General features: G+C 37.0%; 2 protein-coding genes across 4 annotated transcripts in view; both read left to right on the forward strand.

The window, feature by feature from the left end:
- The window catches only part of LOC137125050 (mucin-5AC-like), a 29599-nt gene extending 21206 nt beyond the window's left edge, over nt 1-8393 (forward strand). Inside the window, exons 32-48 of the mRNA XM_067499947.1 lie at nt 99-270; nt 840-1084; nt 1226-1409; nt 1567-1774; nt 1861-2039; nt 2119-2188; nt 2724-2860; nt 2956-2987; nt 3441-3609; nt 4581-4679; nt 4761-4801; nt 4995-5117; nt 6150-6251; nt 6350-6478; nt 6601-6640; nt 7091-7214; nt 7385-8393. Coding sequence (XP_067356048.1) covers nt 99-270; nt 840-1084; nt 1226-1409; nt 1567-1774; nt 1861-2039; nt 2119-2188; nt 2724-2860; nt 2956-2987; nt 3441-3609; nt 4581-4679; nt 4761-4801; nt 4995-5117; nt 6150-6251; nt 6350-6478; nt 6601-6640; nt 7091-7214; nt 7385-7583 — 2253 coding nt within the window. The 3' untranslated portion in view covers nt 7584-8393. The remainder of the gene's footprint in view (nt 1-98; nt 271-839; nt 1085-1225; nt 1410-1566; nt 1775-1860; nt 2040-2118; nt 2189-2723; nt 2861-2955; nt 2988-3440; nt 3610-4580; nt 4680-4760; nt 4802-4994; nt 5118-6149; nt 6252-6349; nt 6479-6600; nt 6641-7090; nt 7215-7384) is intronic.
- Nucleotides 8394-12077: 3684 nt separating this feature from the next.
- On the forward strand, nt 12078-18906 carry gtf2h1 (general transcription factor IIH, polypeptide 1). 3 transcript variants are annotated; one of them, XM_067500013.1, is made up of 15 exons: nt 12078-12248; nt 12649-12817; nt 12910-13102; nt 13790-13955; nt 14088-14181; nt 14469-14618; nt 14719-14798; nt 14884-15017; nt 15098-15185; nt 15303-15391; nt 15561-15678; nt 16356-16446; nt 16538-16653; nt 17333-17425; nt 18204-18906. In XM_067500013.1, the coding sequence occupies exons 2-15, from the start codon at nt 12664-12666 to the stop codon at nt 18288-18290; spliced, it is 1653 nt and encodes a 550-aa protein (XP_067356114.1). In that variant the 5' UTR covers nt 12078-12248; nt 12649-12663; the 3' UTR covers nt 18291-18906. The 3 variants fall into 3 exon arrangements, 2 of the variants coding, with proteins under 2 accessions (XP_067356114.1, XP_067356113.1); XM_067500012.1 differs by having other exon boundaries at nt 12078-12243; XR_010914083.1 differs by lacking the exon at nt 18204-18906 and having other exon boundaries at nt 12078-12243; nt 16540-16653.
- The last annotated feature ends 238 nt before the right edge of the window (nt 18907-19144 follow it).

Below are 19144 nucleotides of genomic sequence, written 5' to 3' on the forward strand. Positions count from 1 at the left end.
GTAAAAATTTAACGACTGTTCCTTAAACTTCATAAGAAAATGTTATTTTTATTTTTATTATATGATTTGCTAACTGTACTTTTTAAAATCATCATTAGCATGGCGAATCCTGGAAGCCAGACTCCTGCTCCACATCAAAATGTAATAATGGTTCAGTGGTAACTGAACATTTACCATGTGAAACAGTGACCACTCCTGTATGTGTAAATAAACTGCAACCAGTGAGAGTTTATGACGAAGGAGGCTGCTGTTTCCACCAGGACTGCCGATGTAAGTTAAAAACCTTTACACTCAAGTAGAATTTTAAAGCTATTGCGACAATACATTGTTGTACAATATACAGTGATGTTACAGTTTTTCACAGGTTTAGAAATTGCAAGACTTTGTGACTTTGCTTTGTGTATATATGCTTACCAAATGAAAGTTTGGGAGATACACTTCCAAGCTGTTTTATAGAGCGCTTTATCAGTTTAGACAAACAATAGACAAACACAATTTTGCATGTATGGAGTAAGGTAAAGTAAGACTATTCAACTAAAACCAGTATAATACATTTTGATCAACATTTTATAAGCAATTAGAATGTACAAAACTGCAGACAATTGTACATTATGATTTGTATAAATGTGCAAAGGTTTTTGAAATTTGAAATTGCTAATATAAAGTGCACACATAACTAGATAATGTGGAAGTCGACCAAGTAGTTTGAAGAATTTTATTTCTAATCTGAGAAAAGTACTACAGTGTCTAAAACCATCTGTGAATGCAATGTATTTATTACAAAACAGCAAACTCTAGTATACTTTTTTGAACTAAACACTATCATCTACTATTTGCAGGTGTTTGCTCTGGCTGGGGAGATCCTCATTATGTGACATTTGATGGTGTATATTACAGTTTCCAGGAAAACTGCACATATGTCCTGGTCCAAGAGATTGTTCCCAAATACAATTTTAAGGTTTATATTGACAATGAAAACTGTGATGCCTCTGGAACTGTGACCTGTGCTAAAGCCTTGATGGTGTATTACAAAAACTATGAGATTATTCTTACGCAGCAAAGAGGGCCAAAGACTGTGAACATGGTAAATACCACCACAGCAAGCTGTCTACAATTAATTACTAAATATATTTAAAGAACATTCAATAGAAAAAAGTGTTACACTGTGTTCACTGATCCCTGAGGCCTTTCTTTAAACACTCCTATAAATGTTCCATATTTTTAGGTGTACATCAATGGCAAGCAGGTAATCCCGACCTACTCTAATGGGGATTTCACCATCACAAGTACAGCAATTGAGCTGCTTTTGACAATCCCGGAAATTCAAGCAGTTGTAACATTCAAAGGGCTTGTATTCAGCGTTGAGGTGCCTTTTTCCCTTTTCCACGGCAACACAGAGGGACAGTGTGGTAAGCTGATCAATCTGCTGAGTATCATTTTGTTGTCAGAATTATTAAGTTGATAAACAAATCATCATAGTAGAGAATGTAGAAACAGAGTTTGATTTAATATAAAAGCACTAGTGTTCCAAACACTATTTGTTACAGCTGTCCTTATTTTTACAAGGTACCTGTGACAATAACCAGAAAAATGACTGCAGATTACCAAATGGCCAGATTAGCCCCTCATGCTCTGACATGGCACATAACTGGCATGTACCCGACAAAAACAAGACGTACTGTGAAAACATAGCACCATCTCCAAGACCACCATACCCACCAACACCAACACCAACACCCTGCAAACCTGTTATTTGTGAAATTTTGTTAAGCAAGTAAGAATTTACAGAAATATGAACATTTCAGTTTATTATGCAGTACCACTCCAATTAACTTACTTTCCTTTGATTTTTATATTAAGGGTGTTTGAGAAATGCCACAAAGTAATTGACCCACAACACTTCTATGAGGCCTGTAAATTTGATGTTTGCCACATGCCCAATTCCACCATGGGTTGTTCCAGTCTGCAGGTGTACGCCACAATGTGTGCTGAATCTTCAGTCTGTGTAGACTGGAGGAGTGCTACAAATGGACAGTGTGGTACGTTGCTTTTTCTCTTTTTAGCATTATTTTCCAATGATATTTACTCTGATACTAAATCCACATTCTCTTGTTACAGAATATAAATGCCCAGCAAATAAAGTCTACAAAGCCTGTGAGACAAATGTTGTGCCAACGTGCAATGCAAGGTAATCATTCAGTACTAAATATATCATAAATATTTCATTTGACAAAGCTTACATTTCTAAAGCCATGTTAGTCAGCATGCTAAAATGGTCACTATGGCATGCCAACATGCAAATTGTAAGCAGATATACATTTTTACCATATACACAGTTTTAGTAATTTCAGTGTATTTGCAGACCAGCATTTAAATATGTACCATCAACACAAAGTGGTTTAACTGGTTAATGGTGATAAACCATAGTATTTGCCAAATGATTAAGTTAAATAAACTTTTAAAGGGATTATTAAACTGAAAACATTTGATCCTCATGGTTAGTTTAGCAAATGTCATAGCATCTATCCAAATACCAATGAGCTATTTAATTTAAAACAAATGCAAATTTAATGGTCAGTGGATCACCAAGGTCATTACGGTTCATCCTCAAGGGACCAGGAATGTACAAACTGAAACTACTGGCCCCAAAAAATCAGCACTGCGTGTACTGCATTAAATACTAATCATTTGGGTTTTTCACTCTCAATTGTCTATATATTTAGATACAATGAAAAGTACACACAAGGATGCCAGGGAGAAACAGACAACCAGGACTCAACTTGTCGAGTCACTGAGGGATGTTTCTGTCCAGAGGGGTTGACTTTGTTCAGCTCAGCCTCTGACATCTGTGTCTCCTCCTGTAAGAGCATTTTCTGTGTTGAAAAAAGAAAAAAAAAAAGAAATTCTTTCTGAATGGATAAATGTACTGATAAACTGACTGTGTTGTTGTTGCAGGTTGCACTGGACCTGATGGCAAACCTAAAAAGGTAAATTGTACTATTGAGGTTTTTGTAGTGATGCCACCAAGTCATGTAAACATTGGCTTTCTCCCCATACTTGATGTGTCGCTGAATGGAACACAGTGCGCTGTGATACTGTCTGCAGTGTTTGGCCTGAAATTCACAATTTTAAAAATATCTGTGGCATGACAATTGTCACTTAGTGCGTTGACTGCTTTTATGATTAAGATGGCTTTGTTGTGGGGCTTTTATCATGTAGGTGTTGCGTCTAAGTGTAACATAACTTGTGTTTTGCCTCCCGAGTGAACAGTAAAACTAAAAAGAATACTAAAGTAAAAAAAATAAAAAATTCAGATTCAATGTTACTGTCCATAATGCCCTTTCCATGAACTTTCCATGTGACCTGGCATCATAGGAATGACCTCAAAACATGAATGATTTTATTAATTCTAATACAATGAAAAATTGTGTTCCTAACAGTATGGTGAGACTTGGCAGAGTGGCTGTCAGCAGTGTGTCTGTGATAAAGACACTTTCAGTGTTCAGTGTAGGCCTCTCACGTGTCCCACACAAGAACCAGTTATCTGTACTAAGGAAGGTGAGGTGTTGGTGAACCGCACTGTGGACTGCTGTGCGAAACAGACATGTGGTGAGTGATTTAAAATACTACACCTTCCTATTGTGTCTGCTGACACAATGTTACAATGAGTTTTAAAACATGATTTAAGGGGCTGTCATGAGAGTTAAATGGTAATGAGCAAAGGATAGCAATATGCACCTCATGTCCTGAATAAAGAAAGAAGCTTTTCCAAAAATAATTAAGACAAAACGCCTTGTCCTGCAATTGTGTCTTCAAAAAAGACATTGAGAAAGATATGGTGCACCAGTTTGTAATGTAAACAGAATATTAATTGTTAAAAGCTTGATAGTTTAGTTGTATTTTTTTATTTATTTATTTTTTTTGTCCTTTCGAAGTCCACTTTATTAGGTACACCTAGTTATTACCCAGTTGGTCCCCTTTTGCCTTCAGAACTGCCCTAATTCTTCGTGGCAGATTTTCAACAAGGTGCTATAAACATTGAGACTTATCAAACCAGGCAACATTTTTCCAATATTTTGTCAAATTTTTGAGGCTATAATTGAGTTACAGTTGTGTTACTGTCAGCTCTAACCCGTCTGGCTATTCTCCTTTAATTTCTGGCACCAACAAGGCCTTTTTCCCCGAGAACTCAGGCCATTCAATGAAAGCCCTAGAGATTGTTATGAGTGAAAATCCCTGTAGATCTGTAGTTTCTGAGATCATCAGACCAGCTCCTCGGTAGCAAACAGTCATGTCATGTTCAAAGTCACATCGCTTTTCCTACCCATTCTGATGCTGTGCATCCTGTCTGCATGCCTAAATGCATTGAAGTTGCTGCCCTCTGATTGGGTAATTAGATATTTGCTTTAATAAGATGTTGAACAGCTGGTAGTGTAGTTATTATAATATGTGCTGAGTTTTATATTTGCATAAAGTATGCTCTATGACTGCTATGTGCTATATCTGTTTAACATGTAATTACATATTTTCCTCTACTGTCTGACTACTTTCATTTACTGTATCTGATATTTTTTTAACAGAATGTAATAAGAGCCTCTGTTCAACAAAGAATTGCAATGTGGGATTTCAGTTGGAGATTACCATGTCAAATGATAAATGCTGCCCCTCTTATAGCTGTGGTAAGTTCTGGATAAAGGCTTAATTTAAACTAAGCAAAGGTCTTCGATATGATCATCATTTTTTTACTTTTTTATATCCAGTACCCAAAGGCGTCTGTGTCTTCAATGATACTGAGTATAAGGTAAATAGACTTTTTTTTTAGATGTATAAATGTGTTACTTTTAGTCTGTTAGCATACATAAATTTAGCATTCTGTAGATTTAGTATGACTTTAAGAATAAAGTTATATGAATTCAGCTGTAATCAGCCCTGGACACTTATTTTGCTAGCCTTTATAGGAGATTGGTTCAGACTTTACTTTTTACTGTTCACAGCCTGGTATGGATGTCCCCAAAGGCCCATGTGAAAAGTGCTACTGTACTGAAACTGTGGATACTGACAGCAACCTGAATAAGATTGAGTGCCGTCAAATGGAATGTTTCGTAAAATGTTCAGAGGTACCTTTTTACATTTAAATAATTTTGATTTGAAGCTGGTAAATATTGTCATTTTGCAGATTTCTGGAGGCACCGACTTATGAAAATTTTTTCCTTTTCTGTGTTTTCTATCCAGCAACATAGATATTTTAATTCTATTTATTCCATACATCTGACTGAGATTTCTATCTGTCCAATACAGTGGACAGTAATTTAATTTAATTGGTTGTGCTACTCCAAGTAAATATCTGGTGAGAATTTATTGTGTAGGTTATCCAGAGTAAGAGTAATATTTAGTCTGCAGTTTGATGTCAACACCTGCTTTCATTTACCTTTGTTTGGTTGTTGGCAGAAATCTCGCAGTTAGATATTTCAAACCCTGTGCACACAAAACCAAAAGTGCTGAAATGATTAGATTTACAAATGGATAGCAAGAAATTATGGTTTCTTTTTGTTATTTAAAAGAATGGTCAGTATGATGTCACATTGACCAACTTCTTCCTCACACATAGAACTAGGAGTTCAGTTACTCAGTTATGTATACATGCAGTGGTGGAAGGTTAACAGAGTACAAGTACTTTGATACATAATTTTTCAGATATCTATATTTTAGATTTTTCTTGTAAAAACAAATCAATGGTAAGACAGGAAATGCTTCCATAACAATTAATCCTACCTCTGTTAGGTTCTCATCTGTGGTAACACTACTGTGATAGATGCTGTAGAAGGTACCACAGAAAGGCGGCATCATTCACTCCCAAACTATATTTTCTGATCCGCCTATCTAACTTTCTGGTCTCTAATATACAGAAAAAAATGCTCCCGGTTTTGAACACCAGTACACTGGAGAGTACCAGTACACATCAGTGTGTGCAAGCATGCACGTATTTCACATTTCACATTTGTCTTCATTTCTACTTTTACTATGCACTTTTTGTACATTTACTGTAGTTTTATTGGCACAATTGTAAGCATTCCATGCCCCACTGTATACATGTAACTAATTTAAGTTAGAGATAAACTTGATTTGTCTTTTTTCTTTTTTTTAAATAGGGCTTTGTCTATGAAATGCAACCTGGACAATGTTGTGGATCATGTAAAAAGACAAGCTGTGTTTTGAACATCGAAGGCATCAAAGGCCCCGTAATTATTAATGTAAGAAAAGTGTATTAATGTTCATCAGTGTCTGTAAAGTTAAACTGTGTTATTAGTGACAATATTAATGATTTCTACCTCTTTTACACGTCTGACAGCCCTCTCAGTCCTGGTCACCCCCAGGTGACAAATGTATCACATTTGATTGCAAGAAAGTGAACGATGATTTTATTATTTATAAAAACCAAACAACATGTCCAGAGTTTGATTCTGACAACTGTGTTCCTGTAAGTATAATCCAGTGGTGAAAGGAGCATAAATTTAAAATTTCTATAAAAGTAAAATGTTTTTTTTAATGTTTGTCAGTCTCTGTGTGCATTTTTAACAGTCCATGTCATCTCAATTACAGGGAACTGAACAAACTGACGAGAATGGTTGTTGCAGAACTTGTAAGTATAAGTTTAGAATATATAGACAAATTACACAGTATTTCATATTGTTTTGAAATAAAATTACTCACACATTTAACACTTCATAAACCCAATTTTGAACTGTTTGCATAGGTTTAAATTATTTACAATTCTATGGTAGAGTCTATGATAATTGATTTCCTTTACTCATTACTGATTGTGGTATAGGAAAAGAAACAATTTGGGTGGGATTGTGTTTTGTTTGTTTGTTTGTCTCTCTTAAATATTGCTTTTATTGCTTTAATCATTTAGTCTGACATGCACTATGCATCTGGTGTCTGACCAGAATTATTTTGTAACATTTCAAAACCTGAACCTTTTAACACCCTCCCACATATTAGATTTTCTTTCTTTATTTTTTAACTGAGACAAAAAAAATGTGAATGTACTGTTAGTAAGACCGAAAGAAAAATCCCATTTTATTCCCAGGTACTCCTCGTTACAACTGTCAAATGAACAGGAGCACCACCTACCTACAGACAAAGAACTGCAAGTCTGTTGTGCCAGTGGAAATCACAGCCTGTGAAGGATCCTGTGGAGCATCCTCATCCATGTAAGGTTTTCTACCAATTATCCAAGTGATATTGAGCACAAACTACATAAAGTTCTAATTGTGGTAAAATCACCTGTCCAGTTTGCATGTGAAGAGTATTTCTCGAGATGAAGTTTTGTTTATATTGAACATTTGACTGACACTGATCCTCTCTAAAACTGTATCTACAGGTACTCTGCAGAGAGCAACAGTCTGATGCATTCATGCACATGCTGTCAAGAAATGGCCACGAGCAAGAAGGAAGTGGAGATGATTTGCTCTGACGGCAGCAAGATAAAATACTCCTACATTTCAGTTGACAAGTGCGGCTGCCAGGTCGCTAAATGTACTGAAAGTACCAAAGACAAACATGAAGAAAATGAAGACTAAATGAAGGTTATTCCTAATAAACTTTTCTAAACTTCTCCTCAACAACTATTAGAGATGCAATGTTAAAGATACACCTCTGTGCATTATCTGAAGTCTTGCCACTGTAGATTAAATTAGACCAAATCCTTTACAATATCAGAAATCTTGTTGTTAGAAATGTTTTCTACCAAGAAGCATATCACTTTGAGCTGTTAACCCTTAGTGTTTTAATACCAGTGATGCTATATAAATACTACTGTATTTGAAAACATATTTCTGCGCAGTCAGATTTATACATTTTTTTCTTGTGCTTAAAAATGTGCATACATTGAAAACCTTGTGACTAAGGATACCAACAAATTCTAAATTACACACATACAAAACGCAGGTCTAATGTCAAGCACATAGGTAATTTTAGAAACACCCCAAGTTTCACTCCTGTTTTCCCATTTACATTATTATAAGATGATATGTTTGATATAGCATCACGCACCAACATAAACCTTAACTTCTTAACTGGTGCATTTCTACAGTGGTGAGCTTGTCTCTGTCTGACAACAGCAGAATAGCTGTCATCACCGTCTCTCTTTTTTGTCAGGGAGCCAGGTCCAGATAATTCTTCATGATGACAGCACATAGTGGTTTCATGGAGTCTCTTTTAGCTTTTGAGGAGGTAGTTCCTTTTACAAACTATTATTTGGTGTTTTGAGTCATGGAGGGGGTTTCTTTTCTTTTACTTAGCTAAGATTTAAGTTTCTGGTACACAATGGCTGTAGTTTCTTTTCAAAAGTCTGAATGTCCTGAACTTCAATAAAACTGACAGCGTATCAATTATTGTGTTTTTAAATTTTTATTAGTTGGTAATTTGTTATGTAACATTTTCAATGGAAATTGGGGGACTGTTTACTTGTGACGCCCATAGCATCACATACCTTTTGTTTTGCTAATGGTTGTTCACATCTTTTTCAAAATTGACAGAAAGGGTTAGAGAGGGAGAAGGGAAACAGAGAGAAAAGGCCAAGCAACACTATTTGGATAATTAATAACAGTAAATCAGGTAGACATTTATGTCTTGTCAACATAGGACTGGATTAGTGAGCCTGTTTTATATCACTTAAAGCTCAACAAAAGCCAGGACACCAAGCAAACTGAGAGCGTAGTCAGGCTTGCAAATATGCACTCTCCTACACAAAAGAAGATTTATTAAAAAATATTAAACCCCACTTACCAAAATACATGTAGAATATTATTGTAAACAGTGCAGTCAGGTCGGATCTGCCCCTTTGGGGGCAGGGACAGGAACAAGCAGGAAACATGTACTCTAGTCTGTAGGAGACCAAAACAATCCACCAGGGTAAGGTAAAAAGAAACGTTTTATGTCACCAGGATAGATGCAGCGAATGAATGAGAGTATGTGATATGTTTTTGCTTTTCTCTTTTGGAAATTGAACATTTTCTCTTTATTGCATTGTTTGCTCTGACTTGTCTTCAGAAGCAGATGACATTAGTTAGTCAATATTAATGATTAATTACAGTAAAATGTGACATAAATTCTTATTTTTTAACTGATTTAAAACCCTAATCAAGAGATACAATCTTGAAATGAGAAAGTGAAAAACTAAAGCAAAGGGCGTGCAATTCATATTAGATCCTTCATTACCATCATCCTCTACTTGCTGTGTCAACTTATAATACTTTGGAATTGGGGTCATTTTTATACAATGCTACAACTCTCTGATGGGGTACTACTGTCAGTGGAGTCAGTTGCGTTGTTAACAGCATTATATTACAAATAATGGTCACTGAATGCATTTTTTCACTTGATTGTTTTTAGGCACTCTCTGATGCAAGCGCAACATGCTTTTACACTTACTTAAAATATGTACGAGATAAGGTCTCTAAATTATTTTTCCTTTGATGAATCCAATGCATAGCCGTATATGCATATAAAAATATAAATATAAAACAAGGAAAATCTACAGTTGGGGAAGTCTATATAAAGTAGTTAATGAATTGTTTCTAAATAACAATTTTATTTTGAATTTTCTATTTGTGTAGAAATGTACTACTAATTTTACCAAATTATAATAGGAGCTCCACTTACCTACAAACAAAGAACTGCAGATCAGTTGCGCCAGTGGAAATCACAGCCTGTGAGGGATCCTGTGGAGCATCCTCATCCCTGTAAGAATTAAAATAAATAATCGGAGGGATATAGAGCACAAACTACTAACTAATAATTCTACAATTACCTGTGCAGTTTTCGTTTAAGATTTTAGGAACATTATGTGGCTGATAAAGATCCTGTCTGAAACTTTAATTCCCGGTACTCAGAGAGCAGAGAGCAGCCATTTGATGCATTCATGCTCATGCTATCAAGAAATGACCACGAGCAAGAAGGAAGTGGAGATGAGTGGTTTTGATGGCAGCAAGATAAAGTACTCCTACTTTTTTCAGTTGACAAGTGTGGCTCCCTGGTTACTAAATGTACTGAGAACACATAAGCAACACTCTTTACTGACATTTCACAGATGACACAAATATAAAATAATTTTTATATTTCTGCTCCACATATGCAAAAAAAATTGCATTTGCTACTTTTCACTTTGCCATCTTAAGTAAAACCATAAAATAGAAAAGTCATTGCTCCTATGCACAGTCTCCTATGCCGCAGGAGACTGTGCTCTCTCCGGTCCTCTCGAGTCCTGCCACATGCAAACGTTCACAGATGACACTGCTATGGTGGGCTGTATCAGGACTGAAAAGGAGGAAGAGTACAGGAAACTGGTCTAGGACTTTGTCTAATGGTGTGACTCCAACCACCTGCACCTCAACACCACCAAGACCAAGGAGATAGTGGTGGACTTCAAGAGACCCAGGACTCAACTAGAGCCTGTGACTATCAATGGTGACTGTGTGGAGTTTGTAAAGAGTTACAAATAACTGGGAATGCAGCTGGATGATAAACTGGACTGTACTACTAACATGGCCCCTCTGTGAAGGAGAGGTCAGAACCACCTGTACTTCCTCTGAAGGCGGGTGTCCTTCAACAACTGCAAAAAGCTGCTCCAGATGTTCTATCAGACTGTTGTGGCGAGTGCCACTTCTATGCGGTGGTGTGCTGGGGAGGCAGCATCAAGAAGAAGGACGCCTCATGTCTGAACAAGCTGGTGTGGAAGGCGGGCTTTGTTGTGGGCACAGAGCTGGTCAGCCTGTCATATGTGGCAGAGCGACGGGCGCTGAGCAGCCTCCTGTCAATGGACAATCCACTGCATCCACTGCACATCATCCTCTCCCGCCATAGGAGCAGCTTCAGTGATATGTGGGGGGGGAAGTCAATGCTGACGTTCCTCACTGTTCTGAACTGTGCTACAAACTACACAATGCACCCTAAATATTCAGATAGAGAACCTTTAAATTGACTTCCCTTTTTGTTTTAGTATTTATTGGATGTCTTACTGCTTTAAGTTGTGAAAATGAGAATTTCCCATTGGGATGAATAAAATATCTATCTATCTATCTATCTATTATCAATTTGTACTGAAGAAAGTGAGAAGAATCCTGTGCAACCCATTCCACATTCTGCATATGGAATATGAACTATTACCTTTCGGCAGATGTCACCGATGTAAACAGACAAGATTTAAGAAGTCATTTGTATCTGCATCAGTTAGAATTCTTAGATGAGTACAAAGTCATCTGGCCAGGGAGGAATATGCAATACAATTGCATCTTGTGGCCTTGGTGCACTGTATAATATATAGTTGTTACCCTTTACAAGTGCAGAGTCAGAAACTATAATAATAAACTGGAGACAAATCTAGATTTTCTATCTTCATTCTCCAAAATATTTAATTTCTTCTACTCTTATGAGTGTACTTCTGGTGAATGCACACTGCTCGTTATAAACATGATTTGATTCTCTTCCTCCTGATGAGCAGATGCTTTGAAGAAGGAGTGAAAGTAGCCATCTATATTCAAGTGGAAATTCCGCCCAACATTGGAGGTGGAGGTCTTGACACCACTTTGAGGAACATTTTCAGCAGGGTGACTACACCCAATGTTTTCTGTTTAAGCCTTTCAGATATAAAACCCTATTTGGCAACACTAGCTGGAGGTGGTGGATCAAAGAAAATCAGTTGGTAGTGGAACTTGGAACATTTTGAATCAGTCTCTGACAGTACAGCTGGACTGCTCAGTTAGTAGTCAATCTCCATAACCTCCAATCACAGGAACCTGAAATCACCGTCTGCATTGTATTGTTTTCGACAAACAAAAAAAAAGGATGATAAAAGAATAGAGAAAAGAGAAAGTTCCATTTTCATTAAAATATGTTTGCACGAAATTGACCAAATTTGATAAAATGTGTTATTTTAATACAAAATCAATACATTAGTAGAGTACATTTAGAGCCTAAAAGGACAAAAGAAAGTATATAAAAAAAACTCGATTGAGCTCTGGCAGGAACTTGTGTATCGTTTGATCTCACCGGAACGTTTTCAATGTAACACAACAGCTCGGCAGTCATGTCGGCTCTTAAGTCACTCCGCTCACTGTTAGACTAGTCTAAATTCAGTTTAAAATAACTTATTTTGTAATTTTTATATTTAACAGTACACCAGTTTGGGATTATGTATTGAGGGAAGGCGAGTTATACGTTGCAGTATTGATTTATTTTGAGGTAAAGTAAGTTTGTTGCCTACTTCTCTCAGTCTTTTTCTCTTCCTGACTGTTAACGTTAGCTAACGTTCCGCTGGTTAGCTAAGTTCATATGATTAAACCGTCACAGCAGTGGTTTGCATGTGTTTAGCGTTAAAGCTCGCTTTTATATCATAGAACATGATTGAGACGTTGTAGGATGGGGGGCATCGATTCAAGAGTTACATTCAACTAAAATTATTCATGCATGCACCTCATGCAAAGTGCAAATGTCTGAGTGTCGGTGCTTGCTATCGTAACACTGCTAATGTTAATTCCCTAATAATGGTCAAATACATGTTAGTAACATAACACACATCTGTGAAACCCATACGGTTGTGCAGAACATGATTATTTGTAATAATTGACAAATTATCTGTTTTCTCAGTTTCTATTTTGAGCCATGGCATCACACTCAGAGGAGGTGCTGTTGGTAGTGAAAAAGGTTCGTCAGAGAAAGCAGGATGGCACACTTTATCTCATGGCTGAACGTATAGCCTGGGGTCCAGAGGGCAAAGACCGCTTCACGGTCAGCCACTTATATGCAGATATTCGTTGTGAGTACTGGGCATCACCATGGGACAACTGGTGCACTGATAATGTGTTGTGGTGGTGCTCTCAAGCTGACGTTTATTTCTGCTCTGGACAGGTCAGAAGATAAGCCCAGATGGTAAAGCCAAAGTTCAGCTGCAGCTGGTCCTTCACACCGGCGAGAGCACCACATTCCACTTTGCCAATGAGAGCAGTGCACTCAAAGATCGAGATGCTGCCAAGGAACTGCTGCAGCAGCTGCTGCCCAAGTTCAAGAAGAAAGCCAACAAGGAACTGGAGGAGAAAAACAGGTGAGAGTTGGCTGTTTATTATCCAGAGGGGATAATCTCCTAATATTTTGTATTTTTAATATTGGCAACAACTAGCATGAAAATACTAAAATCAATAATGATTATTGTCAAACTTGCAGCTATTGTTTTTTACTAAAATACTAATGCAGTATATTTCTCTGGTAACATATCTCTTTGTTGCCTTTTATTTTGAGTCAATCCCATACACACAGTTCTGGTTTATGTATACTTACAATCACCCAACAGCAAGATCACAATTAACTGCTTTTTGAGTAATGTTAAAAAAAAAAAACAGATTCAAGATCTACTTACTGAAAACTGATTGAAAATTGTTAGTACAAGTGGGATAGACAAACAAGTGCAAACCGGAAAGTTGCATATCTCTAATGTAGTGGGTCAACACATATTTTTTATTTTAATCTTAATTAAGGTAAGATTAATTGTATGACTATTGTAAATTAGTCTTGTAACATCTTGATGTAGTTTAAATAACTTCTTTTTCTAGTCTTTACCCATGCAATACAGTAGGTCAATGCAGGCTTGAGAACGTAATGCGAAAAGCAGTTAATATCTTGTCAAAGTTACTGAAGTGGTAGAAGCCCTTCATTAAGGGTTTTCTTGGGTCTAAATGTTGAAGTAAAAGCAAACATGATCATGTATAAAAGATTGTGTTATTTTCTACTTTAGGATGCTTCAAGAAGATCCAGTGCTTTTCCAGTTATATAAAGATCTTGTGGTAAGCCAGGTGATCAGTGCTGAGGAGTTTTGGGCCAACAGATTAGAAGGTACAAACAACACAGACCAAGCACTATTCAACAATAAACAGGAAGTCGGTATATCTGGAGCCTTTCTGGTGAGTGGATCATACTTACATTTTAAACACAGCCTAATTAAAAATTTTGTAACTGCTTTAGTAAATAACAGGTGCATTAATACCACAGCATTAACAATCTATTGTAATACATTACATTTTCGTGCATTACAGGCAGACATTAGACCCCAGACAGATGGTTGCAATGGCCTGAGATATAATCTGACTGCTGACATTATTGAATCCATCTTCAGAACATACCCTGCAGGTAAACAAATACATCACCACTTTGATCATCATTCAGCATGTCAGGGATAACATCTGAAATTTTCATTTCATTTTCTACATTAAAGACTACCTTAGTGATTTTTAAAGTCAGACAGAGAGGAAGGGTAGCTTTGTAAAACCAGGTGGTATTTGCCTGTAACTGGATAATGCTTCACATTCCTGTTCATCCCATTGACTGATATTAGAATTATATCTGGTGTTTTTTCAACAGTTACTCTCGTTTGGATTAAAATGTTTTCTGTTTTCGTACTTGGATTGTATTTGCAGTGAAGCAGAAATACAGTGAAAATGTTCCTCATAACTTGACGGAGAAGGAGTTCTGGACCCGCTTTTTCCAGTCCCATTATTTTCACAGAGATCGCATCAACACCGGAACACAGGATATCTTCTCAGAGTGTGCAAAGCAGGATGAAAAGGGTAGGGGGATTTATTTTAAGTCTCATCAGTATGTGTATTAATTAATTACTGCAAGAACTACTGGTCAGTTTTTATATATATAAAACATTTTCTTATGCAGGGTTAAAGTCTATGGTGGTTCAAGGAGTGAAGAATCCTTTGGTTGACCTGCTGTCGCTAGAGGATAAATCGTTAGATGAGGTGAGATCATTTGCAAGCCCGAGCCACAAATAAGCTTTCTTTTCCTCACTTTTCTTCAAGCTCAAACACATGTTCTGTGAATTAGGGTTATGGAGGTAGCACAGCACTGCCCTCAACTTCCAGTGTAAACAAGACAGTGAAGGAGAGCAGCAACTGTGCCATTATAAAGCGGTTTAACCATCACAGTGCCATGGTTCTGGCGGCAGGCTCACGCAAGGGGTAAAAAAATAACATTTAATTGACCTGCGTATTTCTCAGTCATTGTTGATCTTTTTGCAAACTCCATCATGTTTTTAAAGGGAAATGACAACTGACCAAGCTAGTGAGACAAGCAGTACAGATGGGAACTCAAGGGATTCTGACTTCTTTCAGCCTCCTGTAAAAAAGGTACCAACTCAGCAAACTTTTTAATCAGACTTAATCGTTTGTTGTTGTTGTTGTTGTTTGTTTTTTTTAGTTTTTTTCTTTTGGGAACATTTTTACTTTATTTATATATTTTTTTAGGTCAAACTACAAGAAGCCATAGAATATGAGGATCTGCAAAGGGAAAACAGACCAAAAACAGTTGCATTAAATCTCAAGAAGTCTGACAGGTACTGTTTGTCCACTTTCTTGTACGTTTCTTTATAACTTAACATGTTTTTAGTCTAAATCACACTGCTCAATGTTTATACTTTTATATTTAAAAAAATCTGAATAAAACATGATATTGGGTTAAGTGGTTGATTATAACATCTCTGACTCATCTTTCTTTTTTATAAGGTACGCTCATGGTCCTGTGCCACTTCAGTCCCAGCAGTACACAACAAGTCAGGACATCATCGACTCAGTCAACTACATCCGGCATGAGATGGCCATTTACAAACCTAACCTCACTCAGGTCATACATGCACACTATACACTTAAAGTTCATTTTATTAGGGACATATCTACAGTTTAATGCTGTTATGTACAACAGCACTTCCATAAGTGTAGAGCTTTTGGTGACATACTTGGAAATGTGTAAATTCAACATTTTCCCTATTGAGGTCACAGTTATATGTTATATGTTATATTTAGAGGTGGTTGTATTTTTGTCATTCAAATTTTCATACATATTGTGGCAGAATATTAGAAACATCTCTAAACGTATGGAAGAAACCCAACCAATCAATCAGTCATTCAATTGATAAATGATTCAGCTGTAAAACGTGGAATTTCGTTAACATCTTTTGAAAGTTTAAAAAAACAGAATGTTATAACCACCATAAAAGTAGATTTTTTGCATTAGACTATACAGGTGTACAAGTGGACACTGAATGCACATCTTGGGCAACTTGTACACCAGCAGCTGTAGCATCATTTCTACTTCTACAGGGTTATATTTTCAGAGATTTTTAGTTAAAACTTTACATTTACATTTTAAAAAAATTACATTTTAATTAAATATGGAATTAACTATATCAGGATATGAAATTCTGGTCATAGCACTCGACCCTAAAAGTAATGAATATGTAAACTTTTCTAACTGTGAGTGCATCCTTTAAGGTGTTTTCACAACAGTGATATTATCTCCAGGTGTTGTCCAGCACAGCGGCTAGTTCTGCCATTACAGCACTTTCTCCTGGTGGTGTCCTCATGCAGGCAGGAACACAGCAAGCCATAAATCGTGAGTGTGTTGGCATTGATGTTAATTTAACTCACTGTAAATAGTGTTAGCTGCAGCTCAATTTTAGTGTGTTATGGCTTTTTTTCCCCAGAGATGGTACCCACTGAGGTTCAGGGAGAGTTGAAGCATCTCTATGTAGCTGCTGGAGAATTATTGAGGCACTTCTGGTCCTGTTTTCCTGTTAGCACACCCTTTCTGGAGGAGAAGGTGACTAAAATGTACTTTATTGGAAGAAATTCAAGTTATTATTGTCGCTCAAAATTATTCTTTAATTTGATACCTATAATTTTGGCAAAAATTAGGTGAAACTTTCAATAATACATACAAAAAATTATCAGTACAGCAGTCCTTAACATTGATAAAAACAGCCTAAACCAGCAGACACTAAAGATGTGACATGAAATCATCTACCTCCGAAACACATTTTAAACAGCACTTACTTGTTCGGTGCATCTCCTGTCCTAGTTAGATACTTGTCCTGTAATGATGATTTTAGTAGCATTTATGACCACTGTATTGTTTTCTTAACCTATTGTTCTGCAATACTGATCAAATCAAGTTGTTTTAGCTACAAATCGTACCCTCCATCATTGGTCATTGTATTGGTAATCTGCACTGATGTGTCACAAGACTGATACCACCAGGTGGCATCAGTGTTGCAATGGTTAGGGGTCCGCTTGGGCATTCTGACTGGCCTGCAGCTCAGATGCAAGCTGCAATTCACCGTGTGGTCTGACACCGTTTCACTATGGCCAGAATCAGATTTTCTCTTAATTTACCAATCGCCACCACAACATTAAAAACATCAGGTGGTAATGATGTTGTAGATGATCGGTGTATAATTATATTAATTTTATGATTTTCCTTTCCTTCTCACACTTTTCAGGTGATTAAGATGAAATCAAACCTTGAGAGATTTCAGATGACCAAGCTTTGTCCTTTCCAGGAGAAGATTCAACGTCAGTACTTTAATACAAATGTAAGTCTCTAAACTGTCAGCATTGACACAGTGGCTCATGCTAGTGGGGTATTGCACAAACCCAGAGGAATCAGGGCATCCTGGCTTAATCCGTTGCATGCTTGCTGAGGCAGGATGAGAAGGTAAGGCTATGTCAAGTCAGGTGTAGATAACTGGGATACATGCACATTTAAAGTATTCCTAAAGAGAGCACAAGATCAGTCACAGTCACAATTTTATTTTATCTATTTTATCTGTTTTTTCTAGAACACCTCCCTGTTGTGGAAGGGTCTTCTATTGCCAGGGAAAGTAATTTCAGTGCTAGACTAACATTTTTTATACTGTGCAAATAGTGCTTTTATTGAGGTTTTCAGCATCTCCGCCATTATGGCCCCGAGCCTGGATAAAATGGGAGGGTTGAGGCAGGAATGGGCATCCAGCGTAAAAACTCCACTTCCACGTTTCACTGTGGCGACCAATGAAGGGAACATTAATTCGGGATAATTAAAATGATGTGACATATTCACGGGAGACCATGGAATGACTGAAAAACTGATAGGACTGACAACTGAACTAACAATTAAATCTCTAGGATTAATCTTACCTTGGTTTTTAACCTGCTCTGGGGGATGCTAGCTGCAAAGAATTAATCTACAAAGTAACTTAAGTTAGCTTAATTTAACCTGCTTTCATGAAACTGATTCAAGACTGAAGTCAGTCAGGATAACTGGAAAATTCCATCTCAATCCCTTATTTTGGCTTTGTGCTGTTGTATCGAATATCTTTGATGTTCCCACAGCTCACAGGGCACTTGGAGGAGATGTTGCAGACAGCCTATAGCAAGTTCCACACCTGGCAAACCCGCCGGATGCTGAGGAGAACATGAATTCTGGTGGTTTGTGAAAGACAGGACAAGGAAGACATTCAAGTATATGGAGAAATAGCCTGTAAAGGCCCAGACTGCTGTGAAATGACCACAGAACACTGCTGGACGGGATATAGTCCAGAAGGACTTAATGACGAGGAATCAGACAGATGCTGCTACATCCCCTAAATTTCAACAGAAACTAAGAGACTCAGTCAGAAATAAGTGTAATTAGTGTCTATGTTTTGTTTATGTTTTCTTGGTTGTTGAGAGATTGGTGGAGGTAATGGTTAAACAGGATTTTTAAAATGTTTGTAACATGGCCAAATACCAGATGGAAATCCGAAAAATGCTCTCAGGACATCCGTCTGAGGTGTGAGATGCTAGCGGAGAACTGTCAAGTATGTTTCACTGCATGGACCAGTGAAAGAGCTCAGACACAGAAGGAGCCCCTCTGAGCACTAGTTAGATTTGTGGAACAATGTTCCTGAAAATCTGAAGCAAAACGGGGAAGTAAAAATAGCAATACTGTAAAGACATTTCATAAGTGTGTGAATGTGTGTGACTCAACTCAAACAGTCACTGGTTTGTAACGTCTGCACTGAAGACAAAATTAACAATTAAAGTGAGGCATAAAGCTTTTTTTTTTTGTGCCTACTAAAACTGCAGTGTTTCATTAACTTTGTGAACGTCAACTTTGGTATGTTTGTGCTACTCTTGAGGGACAGGTTCATTTTTTATTTTATTTTTTTTATTTTGACTTAAAGGGCAACTTAATTTTAGGGTGTAAATATATATTAATGCTTTTAAACGTACCTCTGATGTCCCTATATTAAAATTATTTTCTGCTTCCAGCCTAAAACCTCCTCTAGATG

This window comes from Channa argus, chromosome 4 (genome assembly GCF_033026475.1).
Source record: "Channa argus isolate prfri chromosome 4, Channa argus male v1.0, whole genome shotgun sequence".
Lineage (NCBI taxonomy): Eukaryota > Metazoa > Chordata > Actinopteri > Anabantiformes > Channidae > Channa > Channa argus.

Excerpts from the sequence above, each read along its gene's own strand:
- gtf2h1 (XM_067500013.1), top strand. The coding sequence starts at position 12,664 with ATGGCATCACACTCAGAGGAGGTGCTGTTGGTAGTGAAAAAGGTTCGT. Across the intron at positions 14,182-14,468 it reads CTTCAGAACATACCCTGCAG|TGAAGCAGAAATACAGTGAA; the intron begins GTAAACAAATAC and ends TTGTATTTGCAG. Across the intron at positions 16,654-17,332 it reads CACCCTTTCTGGAGGAGAAG|GTGATTAAGATGAAATCAAA; the intron begins GTGACTAAAATG and ends CACACTTTTCAG.